Below are 22496 nucleotides of genomic sequence, written 5' to 3' on the forward strand. Positions count from 1 at the left end.
GACTTTGCTGGCCGGGTGTCCTCGGCACGGAGGGGCGTGTGCACGAGTTTCTGGAAGGAAGGGGCAGAGGGTCGACTTCAGGTCGCTGACCTCCCCCACCCGCGTCCCAGCAAGCCCCGGACTCCGCGGCGTCCGCCCCAGCGGTCGGGACCGAGCACCTCCGGGCTTCGGCCACACGAGGAGCAGTCCCCGTGGAAGGGAGGGTGGCGGACTGACTCCGAGAGGGCCCGGGCGGCGCCCAGCGCTCCTCCCTCAGCGGCCCCAGCTGCGCGGGCCGCGGAGGAGGAGTCGCGCCCGGGCAGGCGTCGCCCTGGCTCCTCCTCCCCGCGCGGGCCTGGCCCTTCCTCCCCGCCGTCCAAGGCTTCGGGTGGCCGCGGCGGAGCCGGGAGCCGAGCGCGCTGGGTGCGGCCGTCCAGCTGCCACCGCCGCCGCCGCCTCCGAGTCCCGAGTGCCCCCGCGGCCATGGTACCCGCGGCGACGCCGGGCGCCTGAGCTCCGGGACGCGGTGAGCGCGCAGTCGGCTCCCGGGGACCCGGGTCCCGCGGCCTGGGGGTGCTTGGAGGCCTCGTGCTGCCCCCGCGCCGTCGGCGAGGCCCTGCGCGCCCGGGTGGCCCCGGCATCGGGACAGGCTGGGGATCCCCCTCCGGGTCTGCGGCCGGGTGGTGGCTGTCGGCAGCGAGGAACCGGGTGGCCAGGCACCGGGCTCGGACCCGGGCGTCAGCGGAGAAGCAGGCGGGGAGGGGGCGGCGTGGGAGGCGGAGGAGGGGCCCGTCCCGGAGCGTGGGCGGCGGGGGCGGGTCGGCGGGCGGGGAGGATGCGCGCCGCAGTCCCCGGGAGCAGCGCTTTTGTGAGTGCTGGCCCCTTACATATGGAAATGACGCTCGAACTGGTCCCCATTCGCGTCCTTTTGAAGGACGCCCGCCCAGAACCCCGGAGCCGGCTGCGAAGTATTGTCCGGCTTCTGGAGCCCTAACAAAGCGTCCCTCCCCGCTTTGCAGAGCACTGGAGGCAGCGGCCGGCTGTGCGGGCGCAACGGAGAGGCCGACAGAAGGTAAGCGAGGACGGCGGGGGCCGAGGGAGCTGCTGCTTCGAGACACAATGGGGTGCCCGAGGTGTCCGGGGGTAGCGATAGACAGGCGGGTCGGGGGGCGCATCTCCATCTCGAGTTGGGAGGCACCTGGGCGGCGCACCCGCGCTCCGGCCTCACCTCGCCCTCCGCCGGCACCGCAGCTCAGCCGGGGCTGGGCACCTCCGCACCCCGCAGGGTCCCCGCCCGCACTGCCGGCTGAAAGCGGCTACTGTGTGCAGGTCCAGGACCGGACTTGAATCCTGGAGGGAGCAGAAAGGGTGGTTGTTCTGTAGCCAGGCAGCACTGTGACTGAGAAATTGAAGGGAAACCTGCCCGGGGGACCCCGAGGTGTTAGTCTGGACTGAGTCGCGGAGAGCTGTTTGATACAGTGGGAATTTTAGAAGGTGCGAGTGATCAGTGCATAGAGAAAGACTTTCCCCGTGCGACTACTGAGAAAACGGGAAGAACAAAATGACGCTCGGTTTATTGCCTGAAACCCTTGACCGCCAGACCCACGGAATGAAGTGTGGTGTGTAGCCAGAGAAGCTTCCAGGGTTCCAGAGGGTGGGCTTCTGCAGCTATCAAACCGGTCCCTGACAAAAGGACAAGGCTGATGGAGACAGTTGACTGCTGAAAGCTCTTTCTGTGTAGTTGAAAGAGATAGAGATAGGAAGGGGCGATTTCCCAGCCTCAACCCTGACAAACCCAGGCTTAAGTGTAAATGAAATGGGAGCTGGAAAGATTGTGCTACCATGTACCTTGTTTCTAGACAGCTTAGCTGTTATGGGATCTTCTGCTTTCTTTACTTGACTGGGCCAGATCCCTTCCTGGTGTTGAGGAACTCCTGACATAAGCTTGTCATAGAAATTAACTCCTGGATTTGTGAAATCAAAATGAATCACCGTCATTGTCTGTCGTGACTGAGGTGATAGCTTTTTTAGGATTAGAATCCCACTAAAGTCCACAGAGGCACTCAGGCTAAGCTTCTGAGACCAGCGAGGGTTCTCAATCCAGACCCCTAAAATATATTAACATAAATTTATATGTTGACTTGTTTCCTGAGGCTTGACAGTCTGCAAGGACATGTTTGTTTGTTTCAGTGTCCGTTTAATTTTGAGTCCTCTTTGGTGGTTAGCGTGTTGGTAATTGACCTGAAATATTGTCAGGTTTATGCTCTAGAGTTGAAGAGGGCTGTGAAAATTCCCAGACTGTTTGTAACAGTGACATGACAGGCTGGCTGACAAAACAGTTTATTGTGGTCTCCTAGCTGTTGTCAGTGTCCTCAGAGAGGTGAAGTGAACTGCTGGGGAGTTTCTTGGCAGATTTGTTTATTTTCAGCTGGTTTCTGGTGATTCCTTAGAGGAAAGCATTCTGAATTGCAGTGTAGATAAAGGGTAGGAGTTACGGATGTTCCAGATGGGTTGGACATCAGCAAAGATATTGCCAAGGCAGGAAGAGGCTTTATAGGGGGCAATGGAAAGGAAGCCATCACAGGCATGGTCTTTGCAGTCAAATGTCAGGATCAGTCATTTTTATAGGCACATGCTCAGAATGCCATGGGTGTCTTTTTTCTTGTCCTTTTTTCATTTTAGATATGTGATGAGCCTTAATATCAAAAGATGTTAACTGTCACAGAGGCGGAGAATAGGGCTCCAATGAATTTTGAACAGACAATCTTAATAGGCCAACATTTTTATCATACGTCAAATGTTATTCAAATAAATTGTTTTAAATGTCACTGCAAATGACTTTTTAAACTAACATTTCACCGATCTTGATGCTTCTGTTTTATGTTGATAATGAAAATACATTTTATCAGCCTTATATTGATAAAGGGTTGGCACATTTAGTCGGAGCATTTTAGAACGATTCAGACAGCCTGCAGCCTTTTCAGGAGGTTTATTTTTATAGATATCAATTCATTTGTAAGCCAATAAATTATGTGGTTTGAATTCTGGCTATTGAACTTACATCTGTTGGGCAGGGGCTTGTGGAGAGATTTACTGAAGCTTGCAAGAAGATATTTTTGTCCTATTCACAAATAAAATATAAATTTGAAAGATGGGAATATGCCAGTGAGCAACTTTATTTGAAAGCAGGACACATTTTTATTGCAGTTCATAACAGCAATTACCATTTGTTCAAGCTTTTAGATGGAAAAATGACAAACTATTTATGATCTAAAACTCACTTAAAAAACAAAGCTAGGAAAATATTGATTATAGATATGAGAAGACAAGCGCTATACTCCAGGGAGCCATAGTCAGAGCTGCAGACATTAATTTAAGTAAAAGTGGCTCAAGAAGTGAAAGTTGTTACAAGCTATCTCTTTTAGGAGAGTAACAAACATGAACCTCTGTTTTGTACTTCTGAAATTTTACTTAGTAGCTGATTACAGGTTATTGAAGCTACCCTGTGCCAGGCTAATGAGTTAACTCCAGCCATCCTGAGTTAAGACTTGATTGGGTAATCCACCTAGCTATTAGGTTTAACAAAAACTTGGGTTTGTTAAATCATTTCAGGAAAGTAAAATACTAAGGCCTGTTATGTTTTAGAATAAATGCTAGTGGGATACCCTTAAATTTTTTTTAATTGTAGTCAGCAAAGTTTGTTATTTTCTTTCAAATTTAATGTGATTTTTTTCCCACTGTGTGGTGACATTTAAGTTTTTGTGTTATATTTTTACATTCTGATTTTATTCTTGCTGATACTCTTGTGCTTTTAGTATCCAGCTAGAAGTGAGGTGCTATCGGAGCTGAGAGAGACTCTCTGACAGTAATCGGTTTGATGAGCAGCAGTTTTTGACAGAAATATTCTACATCAACACGTAAATGGGGAATGGGGGTGCATTGCTTTTTCTGTTAAGCTTCTTGCTAAACTTAAATTTATTCTTGTCACTGTGTCATTTTATGCTGAAATTGGTCCAAAATGGAAATCTTTGCAACAAATTAAAGTGTTTGCAGAAAAGAGTGAAGAAAAAGAAACATTCTAGTTTGACCATTGGTATTATGAGGCTCTGACATGCCAAACAGTGAAAGCAAAAGGCATGAATGAAAAGCTTAGCCAAAGCAGAGCTAGTCCATGTTCATCACTTTTGTTATAAAATAACTAAATTAGTCACTTAGTGGTCACTGCCTGGGCTGTGGACCCCCAACAGCTATGTCTGAACACAGATCCAAAAGCATCTATTATGATACTCAGGGAAAGCTGCTGAGCCAAGAGGGCCATCCAGACATTCCTTGTAGCTGTTCAGCTGCTGAACCATCTGGAGGTGAAATAAAAGGCCTGGGCTAGGGACTCTGGCATTGTGCTCATTTATTATTTGGTTTTCTCTTGCCAGACTTTGTCCCCTTTTCACTCCTTTTGGCCAGAGCAGACGTTCCCTTTGGTTGGTCTGACCATTCTTATAAGCTCCTTTCTATACCTTGGATGCTGGAAAGTTCACAAGTTCACCGATCTACTTCATGCTGGCCTTATATTAGGGACTTCATTGTCCCGCCCACACCTCCACCTCACTCTTTTCCAATCCCAGACGGCACTGTGATTTCATCGGCTGGGGTTGCCGAGGGGAGCACAGTGACAGTGGTCTCTGATGGACATCCCTGTCAGGGACAGCACATCCTGGCAGCCTTGTTTTGAGTTATTTGGAAGGAAAATGCTCTGAATCGTTCTCATTTTGGCTGGTTGTTGGGTGGTAAATGTTATGATTAATGGCTTGGTGCATCTGCCTCTTATTTAACTATCCCTGGTTAGAACTCCAAAATATTACCCACACTGGCTGTTTAATTCTAAAGGTGTCATAGAGGTTTCTGGCAATTTGATTGAAAAGGTGTATGGTAGAGGTCCAGGCTTGTGGCAGGCTTTATAAAACTGAAATTGTCCTTGGAAATTTGAGGGACGATTTATTACTCAAAACCCAACTTCCTTCATCTCTAAGTAAGATTCCTGTCACTGGTGAGTGTCAACTGGGCTCTCACTCTGGAAAGCATTGAATTACACAGATTAGACATACTTAAGTATTAACAGTTATCTGTTTCTGGACTATGCCCGTTATTGAAGACACAGGACTCTTCGTGAACATTTTTGTGTAAAAATGTATTTCTTCTTTGCCATAAATCCCAAAGCTACTTTAGAAAATAGAGGATGCTTATTCTGTGCATCCTTTGAGCCTCATAGGCTCTGTGGTTGGTGTTGTTCAGTCACTAAGTTGTGCCTGACTCTTTGTGACCCCTTGGACTGCAGTATGCCAGGCTTCAGTATCTCCCAGAGTTTGCTCAGATTCGTGTCCACTGAGTTGGTGATGCTATCTAACCCATAGTTATTCAATAAATGAATCAAAGGATGTAGGGAGGAAGGAACCACACTCTTCCTCATTCCAATTTGGAGGAGTTTGTGGCCACCAGGTATTCCATGATGGTTTCTAGTGCTTGGTACCATATAGCTGGTTAATACATAAAAGTGGAGATGAGAGATTTGTCAATGATACCGTACCAGAGGTCCCATTCATGTGTGCTGTGTGCATGTGTAAGGTTGACAGATAGTATAATTTAGAGTCATACCAGAGTTCAAGTCCCGGGCCCATGGCCATTTTTCATGTTAAATCATCGGACAAGTAGCTTAACTTTGCCAGGCCCCAGTTTCTACATATTAAATGGGAATATGATATCTACTTTAAAGAATTAGGAGGATTAAATGAGATCATTTATGTGAAATACTCAGGGCCAGACTTATAGTAAATTCTCAGAAATTAAAAAGAAAAACAAAAAAATCTTCTGAGCTCTCATCTATAGTTCAGCCTTTCTGGGTTTTTTGTTTTGTTTTGTTTTGTTTTTTGACATTAAATTTATCAATAATCTGCCTTTGAAGATTGAGGAAGCCCTGAACATTACCTACTGCAGTACCATTTAGTCATATGATATTGCTTATATGCATAATACGTCCCCCAACTGTTCTTGCTTTCTAGGGTATTCCACAGCTCCTGTTTTGATTTTTGGAAGGCAGGACTCTGGCCAGTTGATGTATATAAGTTACCCCTCTTCAGTTTACCGCTCCTTTGTAAATTGCATGTATTTTCTTGGTTGTTTTCTCAATTACCCTCTTGTACCAATTTCCTCTGGGATTAGCTGCTCTTGCTTGCCATGTTTAACACTCAAAACAACCTTCCAGCTGGGTATTATTATTCTCATTCTCTAGACAAGGGAACTTGGGAAAGTATTTTAGTACAGATTTTCCTCCAAAATCATATCCTGTAACAACAACAAAATTGCAGTTAAAGTTTGTGAATCCTTAATTACTTATAGAATCAAACTTAGTATGGTTTCCATGGTGCAGTTGGCAGTGAGTGCTTGCCTTCAACTTATGCTTGGTTATGTCTTCTTGTGGAAGAAATGGGTGTTTCACAGTCTTCGTATGCTCATTTCTATAATGTTCATTCAGGGTAAGTTTCCTTGCAAGGTATCTCGTTTACTAACTCCATGACATTTACTGAGTCCCTGGTATGAAGAATAGACTGTACTAAGCATTGGGAAGCTAGAAAAGAAACTGAAATCATGGACCTTGCCGTTAAAGAAATTTCTGCCAAATGAGGAGAAAAATAATTCTTGCACATGAAATAACTGATGAACATTTGGGGAATAATATCAACCAGTAAAAACGCCTTTTGTGCCAGAAGAGTACTGACAACTTGTCAACCATATGTAACATCTTTTGGATGTTTCCATATGATCATTTGTTCTGCAGGGGTGGGGCTGTTTTTCCTGTTAAGTCAAAAGAATGTGTTACTGAGCACAGTTCTTGAGAAGGAGGGAGATGAAATAAAGAGATAAAAAAGGAAAATTGCTATGAAATGAAAGGTTTGAATTAGTGAAAATCCAGTGACCTTGTAAAGAGTAGGGTGTGATAGTTTATCAGTTCAAACTGATAAACAAAATAACTTGAGAGTGTGACATAAACATCAAAACCATTCAAAGCCATGAATAAGATTGAGACTTCTTAGTACATTGTGAGGTATTTTTTCTTTTTAAATTGAAGTACAAATGAATTTATTTACAAAACAGAAACAGACTCGAAGACTAGAAAACAAATATGGTTACAGTTGCCAATGGGTGAATAAACTCAGATACACATAACTGTTGTGATTTTTATGGTCCTCTTTCATTGGTTTAGATGGTCAAGTTTCCACCCCTTAAAAACTAATTTTTAGAAGGGGAAGTGTTAGAGTTCTTTCACTTTTGCATTTTAAAAAAATATGCAAAATCAGGAAGAAGCAGAATAGTCTAACTTTTATGAAGTTGATCAGATTCTAGCCTAGGGACTTTCCTGACAGTTCAGTGGTTAAGACTCCACACTTCCACTGCAGGGCACTTGGGTTTGATCCCTGCTTGGGGAACCGAGATCCCACGTGCCACAGGAACTAGCCCCTCGACTATAGAAAGCAGCACCTTTAAAAAAAAAAAAAAAGTGTATCTTGCCAATATAATTTTTCTTGGGATAAAAAAAGATGGCCAAAAAAATTAAAAATAAATAAATTTAAAAAAATTCTAGCCTGGGGGACTGTAAAACAGACACTAAGTCTGAGAGCTTAAAACCTTGAAAATACCTGAGGGTCTTGGGGATTCTCAACAGATCTTAGTTGATGATGCGGTGGGCAGACGCTAAGTGAATTTCATTAGCCAAGCCTTGGCATTGTCTAAATTCCTAACTTTTGTGCTCAGTTGCGTCCAACTCTCTTGCAGCCGCATGGACTATAGTCCGCAAGGCATCTCTGTCCATGGGATTTTCCAGGCAAGAATACTGGAGTGGGTTATAGCTTTGCCTAACACCTTGGTTGTTCCTTTCTGGTGTTTTGATGTTTATGTCAAGTTATTTTGTAAACATTTACGTGCTGATTAGTTAAGCCAACAGACCAACCCTGGGAAGGCAGCCAGAGCTAGCAGCACCATAATAGAGAAACTGATAATTAGGAGAGGAGACCTTGGAGACCAGGAGCCTGGAGCAGAACATTACCTCTATCCCTTTAATGAGCAGCCCAGCTGTTTGATCCATCTTCTGAGTTCACTCAGTTCTGCTGAGACCCTGGGGATGGTTGTTCGCTCTGTGTTAGCTTGTCATATTTTGAACAGTTGTCTGAGGAAAGAAGGCAACACAGCCTAGAGCAGCACTGATGTATTCTGGAAGGCTTGTTTATTTTCAGGTCTGGCTGTGTGCAACATCTTAATGTGTGTGGTCCCCGTGATTGTAAAAATCTGCACTATAATATCACCTCTAAGTTACAGTTTTCTGATCCAGGACTTTGTTTACTTAAATGTGTGCTTTTAAAAGTAGAATATTGGTGTGCCAGGGGCTAGCAGAGGAGAAATGGAGGGTTACTGGGGAGTGAGGGTAGAGTTTCAGTCATGCAGGATGGAGAAGTTCTAGAGAGCTGCTGTATAACAGTGCATATATAGTGAACGATACGGTACTGCACACTCAAAATTCTGTTAATAGAGTGGATTCCATGTTATCTTTTTTATCCCAAGAAAAAATATATTGGCAAGATAAATACTTTATTTATGTATTTATTTATTGGGTGCTGCTTTTTATAGTCAAGAGGCTAATGCTGCAAGTCGTGTTTGAGATGGCTGAGGTCACCCTCTCAAGGGAATATATGTCTGCCGTGTTTGGCTTCTATTGCATCATGGTGAAGGTACCTTCAGATGCAAATGTTTCAGGCTTTCATTGGAAATCCCAACACAATAAAAGTGAATGATTATGCAAGCGAAAAACCAAGTTTCATTCTTCAACTGGAAGAGGAGCTAGAATTTTACGATATATATTTTAACAAAAATAATTCTGAGAGTTATTGATGACTCTGTGTTTTCATGAATCCTGTGAAAGATGGAAAAATGGAAAGGCTGGAATTGGGGTGGGTCAGAGAGATGGAAGACCTCTTCACCAGGAGTACAGAGGTGAGATGGTCTAGATTTTAGAGGGTCCTAAGATTCTGCATGATTCACATGTGGTCTGTGGCTCTTTCGAATCCCACTGTCTTTCTAAAAGCCTGAAGTGGTGTTTTCCTCTTTCTCTAGGCAACTAGGCCTTACCTAAAGCTCCCTGGGGCTAAAGCAAGCTTCAGGGAATACTCTTCCTATCGCACCTCACGTAATTGCAGAAGTGAAGTTAATTGAGTTGGCATTTTTTGAGGAACTCATGTATGAGGCATTGGGTCTCATGTAAACAGGGGTGGTTTTATATCAGACATGTTCACCCAGTGCCTCTTCGCTGCAGCCCTCCGGTCTGACTACAAAGAGGGGCAGCTAGGCTGAAGGGAGAGAAATGAAACCGTTTGGCAGACTGCAACATCTGGCAGTTCTTCTGGAGCTTGCTGTATTGCATGGGCGCTCTGGTCCTGCAGTCTGTTGTCACTAACAATCACTTCATTTGGAAGGGCTGGATGGCAGGAGTGGCTTTTCACCTTCTCTGAGTCCTGACCACTCTCAGTCTTGAGTTTGACACAGTGGCTGCCTGCCTGAGGCTGGGCAGGAGAGAAAGGCGCCTTTCTGCCCAGGAGACTCCTTCCTTCTGGTGACCCTTACCCCGCCAGGCCCCGACCTCACGGGTGTGCATCTGGTGTGAGTGTGTGCGGGAGCTCCCCCGCCTGCACTGGGTCCTGGAGGCCCAGAGGCTTCACGGGAGGTGTGCGGTGTTACCTCCCTCCCCCGCTGACCCTCACAAGGCCCCGATGGGCCAGAACGTGGGGCCCACGTCACACCCTTCCCAAGGGGCGGGCAGGCGTGGGGGCGGCCTGCGGAGGGGCGGCAGGACTCCGGCGCCGCCGTGACCGGCCTTGTCTCTGTCCCGCGCAGGTGAGCGCTGCGGGCGATGGGATGGATGAGGCAGAGCAGGACCAGCATGAGGCCCGACTCAAGGAGCTGTTTGACAGTTTTGACACGACGGGCACCGGGTCCCTGGGACAGGAGGAGCTCACCGACCTCTGCCACATGTTGAGCTTGGAGGAGGTGGCCCCGGTGCTGCAGGAGACGCTGCTTCAGGACAACCTCCTGGGCCGGGTAAGGCCCGCGGAGAGGCGGGCGGTGGGAAGTGGGTGCGGTTTCTGTGCGGGCGCGGGTGGGGAGGGGCGGGGGCGCAAACCACAGGCGCTGCTGTTGTTTCTAACATTCTGGGTTGTGTGCTCTCGGCTGTCAACCTGATAAACAGCGGGGGGCGAGAGGTGGGGATGCAATGGGAGCGACACAGCAGTGCGGTTTGCTGCGGTGACCAGGGAATGCTTTAATTTGTGCTCTGGAGTGAAAGTGTACACTGAGCATCTTAGATGAGAAGAGAAAAAGGTACCGAGGATGTTTTCCCAACTCTTTGTGGCCCATTTTATGGACTCCACACTCATCAAGGGAGGGGGCTGAGATTTCCATTGAAGTGACGGAACCTACAGTGAGAAAACTGCCATCCCAGGAAGAGCAGCTCACTGTTAGGATGTTTATAAACTATAAACCTAAAGCTATTTCTTGTGAGGACTGTTTGTAGGATGAAGTATTAATTAAACCTTTCACCCAGGAAATAAGACAGGAGGGTAAATAAATACTGTGCAGATTCTTTTAAAACCCAGCACGACTTGCTTCCAGCAGGGATGTGCATGTGTGCTGATGTTAAGTTTTACCTCTGAAAACAAATAGTCATGTTCTCCCTGTAGATCAGGTCACAGAGATGAGTAAGAGGTGAAAAGGGGTTCCTCTTGCTGTTAGTGGGAAGGATGTCATGACCTGCTAGTGTCTTCCATTCTCATAATTAAAATTTAAAGCATCATTTGTTTGGCTTTGGGTTGAATCTTGCTATTGGTTCTTTGAATGGATGAGAAGGAAAAATGGGCAATACTTTTCGAGCTCTGTTGCTGCCATTGCTGACACTTTGTAGATGTTTGTTTTTGTCACATGGTGTAAATTGAGGAAGCAACTGTGAAGTTCAGCTTTATTCTAGTGACCAAACTTCCTTTTCTTCATTTCATTTTCGCTGTCTCTTAACTGAAACATTGGGCACGTGGCCTCAGACACAGGGCAGTGTATTGGCTCTCTGTGATGGGAAATAGGAGTGATGAGCATCCTAAAGTTAATGTACAGGGGATGATGTTTTGGGGGGCTTGACACCATGAAGGTGGCATCTAACAGGACTCATACTTAAAGGATGAGATTTTTCTAAAAGTGAAACTATATTTGGTAACTTTGGGGGACAATTCGCTGCTTATAAATACATGTGATCCCTAAAAAAAAAAAAAAAAAGCAAAAATCTTGCTTTGAAAGCAACCAAAATGGGAGCTTTGAGAATTAAACCACTTGCTCCTCATCATGTAAGGCACTCAACTGTTTTCTTGTTCTTTCTCCATCTCAGACATTATCGGAAGCCAACAGAATCTCTTGGGGTTGGGGTTCTTGGGGTTCTGAGTCCTTTCAGTATCTGAGGGATAGTATCGTGCTCATTAAAGCCAGAGAAGACAGAATATGACTTCAGGTTTCCACTAGAGCCAGTGAAACACAGAACCCTCTGCTGTAAACAGATTGCTCCTTGGCAGCAGATTGACAGCCCACCCTCCAGATGTTGTGCATCTTTGACCTCATTTGGCAGACTAAAACAGCGGACCAGTTATTGATTGATTCGTTAACAACTTGTCACTACCAACCCACTTTTAAATTTGCTCTTGGCCTGTGAATAATGAATACCTGAGTGGTCTATAGCGTGATATTTACTTATCCAGTGATAAAAGTTAAATAGATGTATGCATATTGATTTCATGGAGAAGGTCCCTGGTGGTTGTCTTGAGAGCAGAGTTGGCATGAATTAATGCACTACTGTTAAATTTGCATTTTTTATGAAACTGAATTATTCTCAGATGATCACATGTACTGTGCCATATGCTGTTAAGATACTCTATATGGTCTACAATTTTAAATTGTAAGGAAAAAAATTCCTTAGACTTCACTGGAGAATTCTAAGTTCTACCATCATGATATATTAAATAGGGATCTTAAGTTGTAGAATTATAAAATTATAAATTGTTTCTAATGCCAGCGTCTTCCCCCTCTTTAGATGGTATTTATAGAAAAATATGTCAGAGTTAGCAGTTTGGCTTAATAAAAAAGGAGAAAGAATAATAGTGTGACCTATGTATGTTCATGAATATACCTAAGTATATTCATCTATTCATTAATTTGACAAATATGTATTGTATGTGTCCCATATGTCAGCATTCTAATGGTCTTTTGGTATGGGTGCAACTTGTGTTTATTGTAGACTTTTCCATTAATTTGGCTTTTGAGTACCTTAATATCCATCAGCTTCCTGCATGCTTATGGTTTTAATTTTGTCTTTTATATCACAACAAATATAATTTCTTTTTTAAAGAACTGATGCATTTACCCCCTTTTTTTGGCTGCACTGCCAGACTTGCAGGATCTCAGCATCCAGATCAGGGATTGAACCCAGGCTCTTGACAGTGAAAGCGCAGAGTCCTACCCACTGAATCGCCAGAGAATTCCAAGTATAATTTCTAAACAAAGCAAAATAAATTTACCTCCTTTGGAATTAGGCTGACTTAATCTTTTTTCTTGAAAAAGAAATATGGTAAAAAGCATTTCCCCCCTCACCTAAGAATATGAATATTATCTGTTTCTTTTTTATCTTAAGATCCATCTTTTGTAACTTCTTGTTCTGTTTTTTTTTTTAAGCCTGATGTTTCTTTTGATAGTTATTAAGGAAACGAACTTAAATCAACTTGCCATTTTTATATATTTTATTAATTGGCCCTCATATTGCCCTCTTAGCTCTTGCTTTATAACTTGAAGTCATATTCCCCTGACCGAGTGGGCTTCACAGGTGGCGCTTGTGGTAAAGAATCTGCCTGCCAATCCAGGAGACATAGGTTCAATCTCGGGGTTGGGAATATCCCCTGGAGGAGGAAATGGCAACCCACTCCAGTCTTCTTGGGTGGAGAATCCCATGGACAGAGGAACCTAACAGGCTATGGTCTGTAAGTCACAAAGAGTCGTACATGACTGAAACAACTTAGCTTGCACGCACTTGGTAGTTATCTTTTAAGTGTTTGAAATGCCCAGAGATTGTGGATCACTGGTTTAAAGGAAAGAGGACATTGCTGGTAGGTGATTCCTACTAGGTTATCAAAAGAGCTCTGCTTGTATCTTTGTTATCAGGTAAGCACCTGTCAGGCGGGTCAGACCCCAAGACAAGGGATTCCTCAAGATACTGAGGAACTTATAGACTGATTAGGTAACATTCCTGGTAGGTGAATAGTACTGGGAGTAAGTGCTACAAACATTTAAGAAAGAGAACCATATTAGCTCACTTATTAAACCAAGTTTTCATCTAAGCAGTTGATTCCAGTTGTAGGTGCTTCCTGTTTATTGTCTTTTAAATGAAGAGTTTCCACATACCTCTCTACCTCCTTTATTAGAAATCAGAACATAAAGATGATAATTTACCTTGCTTTTGTTGAAGCCTTTAGTTAGTTCCAGTTTTAAAAATACATTTTCTTTCCCTCATGGAACATATTAACTTTAAGACAAAGCTGCCACCTGAGTTTCCCTGATGTCCTCTTTAATATGAATCTGGATGATAAAGAATTAACGTCTCACATCCTTGACACTCTCTAGAATCAGAACAAACCGTGTGGTAGCAGAACTTACCCCTGGTTTCCAAAGAGTACCAAATGTATGTGGACTTCGGTCATCAAAGGCACTTTGGAATTTTTGTATTAAAATTTGATAACTGTACAAATATATAATTCTACCCAGTTTTCCCACTTCTCATTTTCAAGTGCTTGGAGTTCTTTTATAAACGTCTTGTTTAATTTTATATGGTGATCTGCTGGTTTGTTTGTTTCCACTTCATTAAGCTTTTAAAGATTTCTTTCACTGCGGGTAGCAGAGGATGAGATGGTTAGATAGCATCACCGACTCAACAGACATGAATTTGAGCAAACTCCAGGAGATAGTGAAGGATGGAGGAGCTTGGCATGCTGCAGTCCATGGGGTCGCAAAGAGTCAGACACAACTTAGTGATTGAACAACAAGAACAATACACGCTTTAACCATTAGAAAAGTGGATCAGAAGTACAGCAGTACTTTCTGGTGGTGATAATTTGTACTTCTGAGGGATATTTTCTGGTTCTCTTTTGGTCTTGTGACTCTATGTAAACCATCACTCCATTCCTTTACAACCATGTCATCTGGGGTTGATTTGAACTCCTAAGGATCTATAATTCACATTTATAGACAAGAAGACCTAATTAAGAGATTATAGGACTTGCTACTTTTCTTTATTAATACTTTCTTATCAACCTCACCGCAAAGTTGCCTTTGGTATTGTGTACTGTGACCCTCGCGAAGCATTAATCTGGCATAAAGTAAGAGCAAAGGGAAGCCTGTTGGAAAGACCTTCCACTCTCAACAAGAGGCAGGAGCAAGTGCTAAATAGCTATTCTTTTCTACCTACTCTATTTCAGTTATGGCCATCAGTCTCACCAGAGAAAATAGTGATATGATCAGGAATGGTCATTAGGTTTCTACAGTATTCCATTTATACTTCTATGAGTAGCTTCTTGTTTGGATGGAGGGGACTTAAAGTTCTTCAGTGTCCAGCACAGATTTTACACTTCAGTGTTCATCTATATGACAGAGAAACCTAGAGCCCAGAACATGGAAAAAGGATGATGACTTGTCCAAGGTTAGGCAACTCATTTTAAGCAGTCCTGGGATGGGAACCCAGATTTTCCAGTCCCTGAGTTTGAATGCATCTCTCCTCAGACTCCACATATACAAATATGGGTCTCATTCTCTATCCCCTGCAACTCGCCCTCACCCCCAACCTCCCATCCCTCACCCCCCACCTTCCACCTCTCAACCCTCCACCTCCCACCCCTCACCCTCACACCCACCACATGGAGACCATATGCTGTAGAAGCAGTCTTTGAATCAGACCTGAATTCAGGTACTGATTCCTGCTGCTCTTTAGCCACGTATACCCGTTGTCTTAAATACTTTGAGCCTCAGTTTCTTCATCTGTATAATGGAAAAAGTAATATCCTCCTTATTAGATTGTGATGAAGTTGACTTAGATTGATGTGTCAGAAGCTTATTTTGGAGCCAGGCAAGGAGGTAACTACTGTGTCCTATGTCTCTCTGTACACTCCCCTCCTCTATCCCGTAGGTTTTTGATATATGATGACTTCCCAGGAATGGTTTTCTGAGAAAGCTCATTCAAGTGGAGAGTGGAATCGCTAGCAACTCTCTCGAGTGGTGGTGGTTTGTATCTATTTCCATCTGTAGGCAGAACTCCTTGGAACTGTCTTGGAGTAAAACTATATGGTTGCTTTAGGTTTTACAAACCCACCTTTTAAAATGGCCTTGGCCTCTCTCCACATTGTTTTCGGTAAATGACTTTTAAGCTGCAGTAGCCCAAGTGTTGTATTTAGAAGAAAATATTTGGTAACTGAATCTTTCGTTACGAAACCAGGTCTCTTTGTTCTTCTGTGTCATTTCTTTTTGCATAATGCTGTCAGTGGTTTTTTCCTCTACATCAACCTTCTGGTGAGTCCATATTTCTATACCCATTTCAGCTAACACTTAATGTTTTGAAACTCCTTTCTTTGATTTCTCCTTGTATTAATAGATGCAAACCTCCTAAGTGTGATGAGAGTTACATAGGCCTTTGGTCTAATAAGTGCACTATGTTGAATGCTGGCTTAAGCCCTCTCATCTTGGGTCTGTTTGAAGTGCTGCCTGCTCACATGGGGAAGCCTGTGTGCATCTGATCTCCATGATTGCACGAGATGATTTTATGCAATTTAAGTTCCTCATTCTGTTTCCTGTTGCAGGGTTTTGTGTGTGTGGTTTGAAATAGCATCTGTTTGTTATGCCATGCTTAAATTCTTTTTCTCAGAGAGGCAAATTGTGTTTCTCAAAAAGCATTCCTATGAAATTTGGAGAGGAAGAAAGATGAAGTAAATTTCTATTAAATATTGGTGACACATGACAGAAAATATCAGGCTTGACTAGTTTCCTGTTAATTTAGTTTGAATGTCATGTGTGTTTTTAGTCAGTCATGTAATTTCCCCATTGCTGCAAACTGTCCTTTGAGGCATGCAAGATACAGGGATGCTTGTAAAATGAATAGCAGCAATTATTATTCAAATAAGGGGGTACCTACCAAGGTATGCATGGCTATCAAAGCTGGTTACCATGTGAGATTTAATTACATTGACTATTTCTGAAGACTTCTAAATTTTAACAGGACACAATAGTAAAGCTCCCTGGGAGGATAAAAATGGTACTTAAAAATTACAGGGACTGAACTGAGTGAGCCCTTGGATGCACATTTCTTCACAATAGAGGGCGTTTATTCACTTTTTTTGGTTCTGAGTTGTGCCCTGAGGGGCTTTTCTGCCCCATCAGTAATCATGAGCACCAATGAAAAATAGCATTCACCTGCCTCTATTAGAGAACTCTATTGAAAGATGTGGAATTTACTGCTGTTTAAGGCAGAGGGTCCAATGTCTCTGTCCTCACAAGAAGGAAAATAAAGATCAATTTAAGACTTACAGCTGCTCCAGTTGTTTTGATCAGCCTGCCAGATATTTGTTTTAGATCTGTAGGTTCTTTTTGTGGAGGAAGAAGAGGTTACCCAGATAGACAATGTTGAATTATGAAGAACCCCTGAGTTAATAATCATGTTTCAGTTCAGTTCAGTTGCTCAGTCGTGTCCGACTCTTTGCGACCCCATGCATCACAGCACGCCAGGCCTCCCTGTCCATCACCAACTCCCAGAGTTTACTCAAACTCGTGTCCATCAAGTCGGTGATGCCATCCAGCCATCTCATCCTCTGTCGTCCACGTCTCCTCCTGCCCCCAATCCCTCCTAGCATCAAGGTCTTTTCCAATGAGTCAACTCTTCGCATGAGGTGGCCAAAGTAATAATCATATTTAGTCTTGTATAAACTTTTTTCCTTCTGAAATGTAGCTGATGCAATACATCCTAAGTCCATTTTGGAAACTTTTAAGCTCTGCCTGTGAATATCTTGGAGAAGTCAGATGTCAAAAAACTGTCCTTCTTTTCCCTGTTGGCCTACTAGGACATACTCTTTTATCAGTTCCCCTACCAGCTTTTTTTTTTTTTTTTTAGAGCTGCTGATTGTTTGTTTGTTTGTTTTTTTAATTGGAGGATAATTGCTTTACAGTGTTGTGTTGGTTTCTGCCATACGGCAACATGACTCAGTCATAACTATACGTATATCCCCTTCCTCTTGAGCCTCCCTCTCACCTTCCATCCACACCTCTAGGTCATCACACAGTGCCAGTCTGGGCTCCCAGTGCTGTATAGCAGCTTCCCACTAGCTGTTTTACACAGTATATATGTCGGTGTTACTTTCTCAATTTGTCCCAGCCTCTTTCCCCCCCAGCTATGTCTACAAGTCTGTTCTGTATATCTGCGTCTCTATTCCTGCCCTGCAAACAGGTTCATCAGTACCATTTTTCTAGATTCCACATGTATGTGTTAATATATGATATTTGTTTTTCTCTTTCTGACTTACTTCACTCTGTATAACAGGCTCTAGGTTCATCCGCCTCAGTTCCACTGATTCACATTTGTTCCTTTTTATGGTTGAATAAAAAGGGAATACTTCTGCACTCTTGGTGGGGATGTAAATTGATAATAGCCATGATGGAGAACAGTCTGGAGATTCCTTAAAAAAAACTAGGAATAAAACTACTATAAGACCCAGCAATCCCACCACTGGGCGTATACTCTGAGAAAACCATAATTCAAGAAGATACATGTACCCCAGTGTTCACTTCAGCACTGTTTACAATAGCCAGGGCATGGAAGTAACCTACATGTCCATGGATAAAGAAGTTGTGAGAGAGAGATAAAATCACGCACGTACAGTGGAATTATTTTTTCTTTTCATTATTTTGTGTCTCAAAACATTTGCCAGTTTCAGCCTTGTAGTTGCTAATTGACTCTTGTCTTGTCCCCGCTCCCACCCTCTAGAATCCGGACTGTAGCTGGTAAACCACTTGAGGGCAGAGGTTATGTATACTCTTGCCTTCGTGTCCTGAAGCCTCAGTGTCTGGCTTTACACCTGTGACATTGTGTAAAGTTGAGGATGTGACCTGGAGCAACAGGGGGATCTCCCCGAGAGGTCAGACCAGGAGTGAAGCGGGGGCTGGGACAGGCAGGGAGCTGGACTTTGATGAGTCCAGGCAGAAGGCCCGAGTTCTCCTGGGACTCTGTCACTTGAAGACCAGCGGCCTTGGGAAAGGACACGCCTTCTCTGAGCCTCCCTCCTTTCAATTTAGCGGAAAGATGCCTACCTTGAGATAGGGCAGTAAAATTCATCTAATCACAGGAGCAAAAGACAGACATAGAGAACAGAAGGGTCTTAGGAGACACTATCAAACAAACTCATAACACACTTATTGGGGCCTGTCTCTCCTGGATGTTGTGAGAGTCAGCTGGCTAAATGTCCAGGATAGAATGAGCCTACAATAATGCCCCCAGGACTTGCATTAAAATAACTTTCTAGTAACTGAATCTCTTTCCCATTTAGCAGTGGGGGTTGGGGCAGTAAATCTGAGATACAGAGACCCCTGAGTCATCTGTGTGGCTAGTGCTCACTGGGTTGAACTACGTTAGGACAGAATTCTGAAGGGCTCTTTCCAATGACTTCTATCAAAACTGCCACCTTGAGAAAACCCAGCGGAGGCGCGCAGAGTCAGGTATAAAGGATGTGAAAGTCTCAAAGCAGGAACCACCCTTTTGAAACAGGAGCCTCCTCTTCAGCTCATTAACTAACTGTGGCAACGAGGGACTCCAGTTTCCTTTGGTCATGCCTACTGATTCCCTGAGAGAGAGTAGAATCATGGAGTGGGGGTCCCCGAACACAGCAGACCAGATCTGCTTTTCTGGTGCTGGGCAGCTGCGCAGATCCTGGGGGGGCAGGCTCCCGGGTGTCCTGCTCTCACCCCACCCTGCACTTGGCTGGCTGGTCACGCTCACGGTCAGTCGCTTTGCTTGGAAAACATGGCCATTTCTCTGTGAAAGTGGTGAAAATAGTCACCCCATTACTGGTCCTATTGGAGTGGCTACTACCGCTTATTGAGTACCTAGTAAGCTCTGGGAATTGGTGATGGACAGGGAAGCCTGGTGTGCTGCAGTCCATGGGGTTGCAAAGAGTTGGACACGACTAGGTGACTGAACTGAACTGCACAAGTCCCAGGAAGTTTGAGACACTTTATGTAACTCTCATTTTATCTCCCTAAAGCTGTTATCAGGGAGGTGGTAGCATACATAACATAAAATACATGCAATGCTTTTGGCAAAGTGCCTGCCTGACTCCCTGTAACCTTCCTGAGAATATGGAGGCTCTGTCTTCGGGGCCTAGGATAGGGCCTGGCACGTAGCAGTGGCCCAGTAAATATCTGCTGAATGAATCATAAAAATTAGTTGTTCCATAGCCCCACTTTTCAAGAGGAGCAGACGAAAGCTTGGAGATGTTTAGTAATTGAGCCATTTCACAGAAGCAGAGTCAGAACCTCGGGCCAGCTGGCTCCGGCATATAGAGCCTTCGCTCCTCACCCTTCTCCTGCCCACCCTGAGAGGAAGGCATGATCCTGGTAGGAAGTAGTAGATGCCAGTGTGGGAGGTGCCCTGAGTAGGAGGGGCTTGGGTTTGTGATGTTTGTGAGCTGGTTGGTTGGGAAGATGGTATTGCCCCTGGTTAACTGAAGCTGGATGCCACAGTGCCTGAAGCTGGCAGAAGCTGGCCTTCTTTCCTCTCCCAGGTATTTATGTGATTTGTCAGCTATGAAACCTAATGAGCACAGTTTATAATTCTATGATCTTTTAATCCTTCACTGGCTCCTTAGCAGATGCCCGCCCTTCCTTAATAGACTTCTGCTCTGGCTCCGTAAATATGCTGATTTCTAGTCTGTGTGATCTAAAGGAATATGATTTAGAAAGCAGTTTCAAGTAATCAAAATGAATGTGGTAGAGAAATCACATGCACTTTGGGGAGTGTGGTAAATTGCAAGCATATACAGTTTTATGACACATGAATCTCAGTGGATTCCTCTCCTTTGCATTGATTTGCATGAATAAGACATATGATTTGTTGTCCTTTATTGTTTAGATAACTAATGAGGTTTGCTGCTTTTCCACTTTTAATTCAGAAGTGGTTTTTATCTGTCACCTATGTTTAAACTCCTAGGCAGTGTTTTGTAATGATGTCCCAAAGAGACCCACAGCAGCACACATTATGAATTTATCAACTTTGTATTTACATATGGGCTTCTGTATAAATAGGTATCATGTTATTAAGCTATAATTATGGTAAGAAGAAATACCATCTCTGACTTCTGCCCCATGGTGAGGTCATGTGAATTTAAGTTATAGAATAATATACTTGGCTATAAAGAAAACCATTTTACTCCTTTAATATACCAGTTCTGACTTTGTTTTTTTTTTCAAGAATTGTACAAACCTCTCCCCCTTTTTATTTTTTAATAATGAAAGTTCCAAGTGATACCAACAGTTCCCTTTGTGGACCACACCAGGAGAAGGGGGACTCTCCCTTATGTGCCAAGGAAACTGATAAGGATATTGGTGCAGGATTGTACTTGCAAAACATTAGATAAGGCGTCAATAACCAATTCTGAGTATTTACTTAAGTAAAACTCAGGTTCCGTCCTACTTCAGTCAAGGTAATTGTGTTTTTAAGAACTCGGGAGAATGCTTCCCAAGGTTCTTTTATCCTTTGTGTATGCTGTTGATTTCTACTTGTTTATAGAATTAGGGGCCTTGGGAGATAAATATCATCTACTTGCCTGAGGCAAGACTGTATTTCAAGTCATCCTCGAAAGGTAGTTTACTCTCTTTTAGAATATCTTAAGAGATGAAAGCATTTTGGGCACATTGTTTAAAAGGGTCATTTACTTGGAAATTTTTTTCTAGGGTCTAACCTAACATCTTTCTTTTCTGGTCTTGTTCAGAAAAATAAAAGGAACTGAGTTCAAAACCTATCTTCTTCTGAGTTTATAAAGAGGATTTTGCTGTGTAATTTTCCCCCTCAGGCTTGAACAAATGTTGATATTGGTGTTGGTGGCTCTGGTGTGTAAAATGATCTTCCCATTTTCCCTTTAGTGCTTTAGAGAAAAGAAGAAGCAGGAACAAAAACAGGTTCTAGGATTCACTTCAGGGCTGTCAGGATGCTAACAAATGGTTCTGGAACCTTGTACATGGGTTTGCTTCCTTAAGGCTATGGCAAACTTTTTCAATTTATTTTGAATTGTTTATTTTCAGGTGCATTTTGACCAGTTTAAGGAAGCATTAATACTTATCTTGTCTAGAACTCTATCAAATGAAGAGCACTTTCAAGAACCAGGTAAGGACGCTAACTTTTCTTCTTTTCCTTTGTCCAGGGGAGAATCTGGGGACTTTGAGGCATGTGTGTGAAAGCTTCGAAGTATCTGCCTCCCCCAGACTGAGCGGTTGTTTGGAGTGACTTGTCTTTTGACGTGGTCGTAAAAGGCATGCAGCTGTCGCTCCCTGGGAAGAGCCTTCTCTACCACAGCAGTGAATTAGGGAAGAAATCACTGGATTGTTCCCAGGAGATCTGTCAGATGGTGTGGCCATAACTCATTCCTGGAATGAGCAGAGTGGAACTGAATGGTCCTTCTTCCCTCCTCATTGCCTGTGAACATGAAATAATATGAACTGGGGCAGAATTTTGTCTGAAAGAAGGGTGGATAATTTTATTTAGTCCCAGTGAGTGGATAGCCCTGTGTTACAGACAGGACCACATTATAATTATTTTTCTCTCTCCTCTTGAGTGATAGTTCTTTATGGTCCATGTTGTTCATATTTGTACTTTTAATGCCCAGTAGGATGCTTAGCACATTATAAGTATTCAGTGAAAACTTAATATTATACTTCATTGATTTTTTTTAAGGCACTATAGATTATGGCACATCTTATTTTATATACTCCTAAAAAGAAAATTTTTTCTCAGTTAAAATGGTAAAATGCCACTGATTATAAGACACATCATAATTTGAGAATGTTCAAATCTAGGAGTGTGTGTGTTGGATCTTAGGATCAGTGACATATGGTAAATATTTAAGGGGAAGTGTAAACAGTGTTGAAATTTATATAATAATACAGTCTGGTTTTTTAAAAATCAGAAGCTAAGGTTAGAGGTTAATTATAAAGGGGCACACAAGGGAATTTTGGGGTGACAAAACCATTTTTATGTCTTGATTGTGATGGTGGCCGCAAATTTTATAAGTTTTTTTCTAACCCACAGAATTACTCTCTAAAAAGGTGAAACTTATTCTATGTAAATTATACCTCAGTAAAGCTGACTTTAAAAA

The 22496-nt window shown here is 43.4% G+C and overlaps 1 protein-coding gene across 5 annotated transcripts in view; it reads left to right on the forward strand.

Moving 5' to 3' along the window:
- Nucleotides 1-423: 423 nt before the first annotated feature.
- Nucleotides 424-22496, forward strand: part of NIN (ninein) — a 100711-nt gene continuing 78638 nt past the window's right edge. For all 5 annotated transcript variants that reach the window (XM_043919037.1, XM_043919036.1, XM_043919039.1 and 2 more), the window contains exons 1-4: nucleotides 424-505; nucleotides 999-1051; nucleotides 9913-10116; nucleotides 21427-21508. In XM_043919037.1, the coding sequence (XP_043774972.1) occupies nucleotides 9934-10116; nucleotides 21427-21508 (265 nt within the window). In that variant the 5' untranslated portion in view covers nucleotides 424-505; nucleotides 999-1051; nucleotides 9913-9933. The remainder of the gene's footprint in view (nucleotides 506-998; nucleotides 1052-9912; nucleotides 10117-21426; nucleotides 21509-22496) is intronic.

The sequence above is a fragment of the Cervus elaphus genome, chromosome 12, assembly GCF_910594005.1.
Source record: "Cervus elaphus chromosome 12, mCerEla1.1, whole genome shotgun sequence".
NCBI lineage: Eukaryota > Metazoa > Chordata > Mammalia > Artiodactyla > Cervidae > Cervus > Cervus elaphus.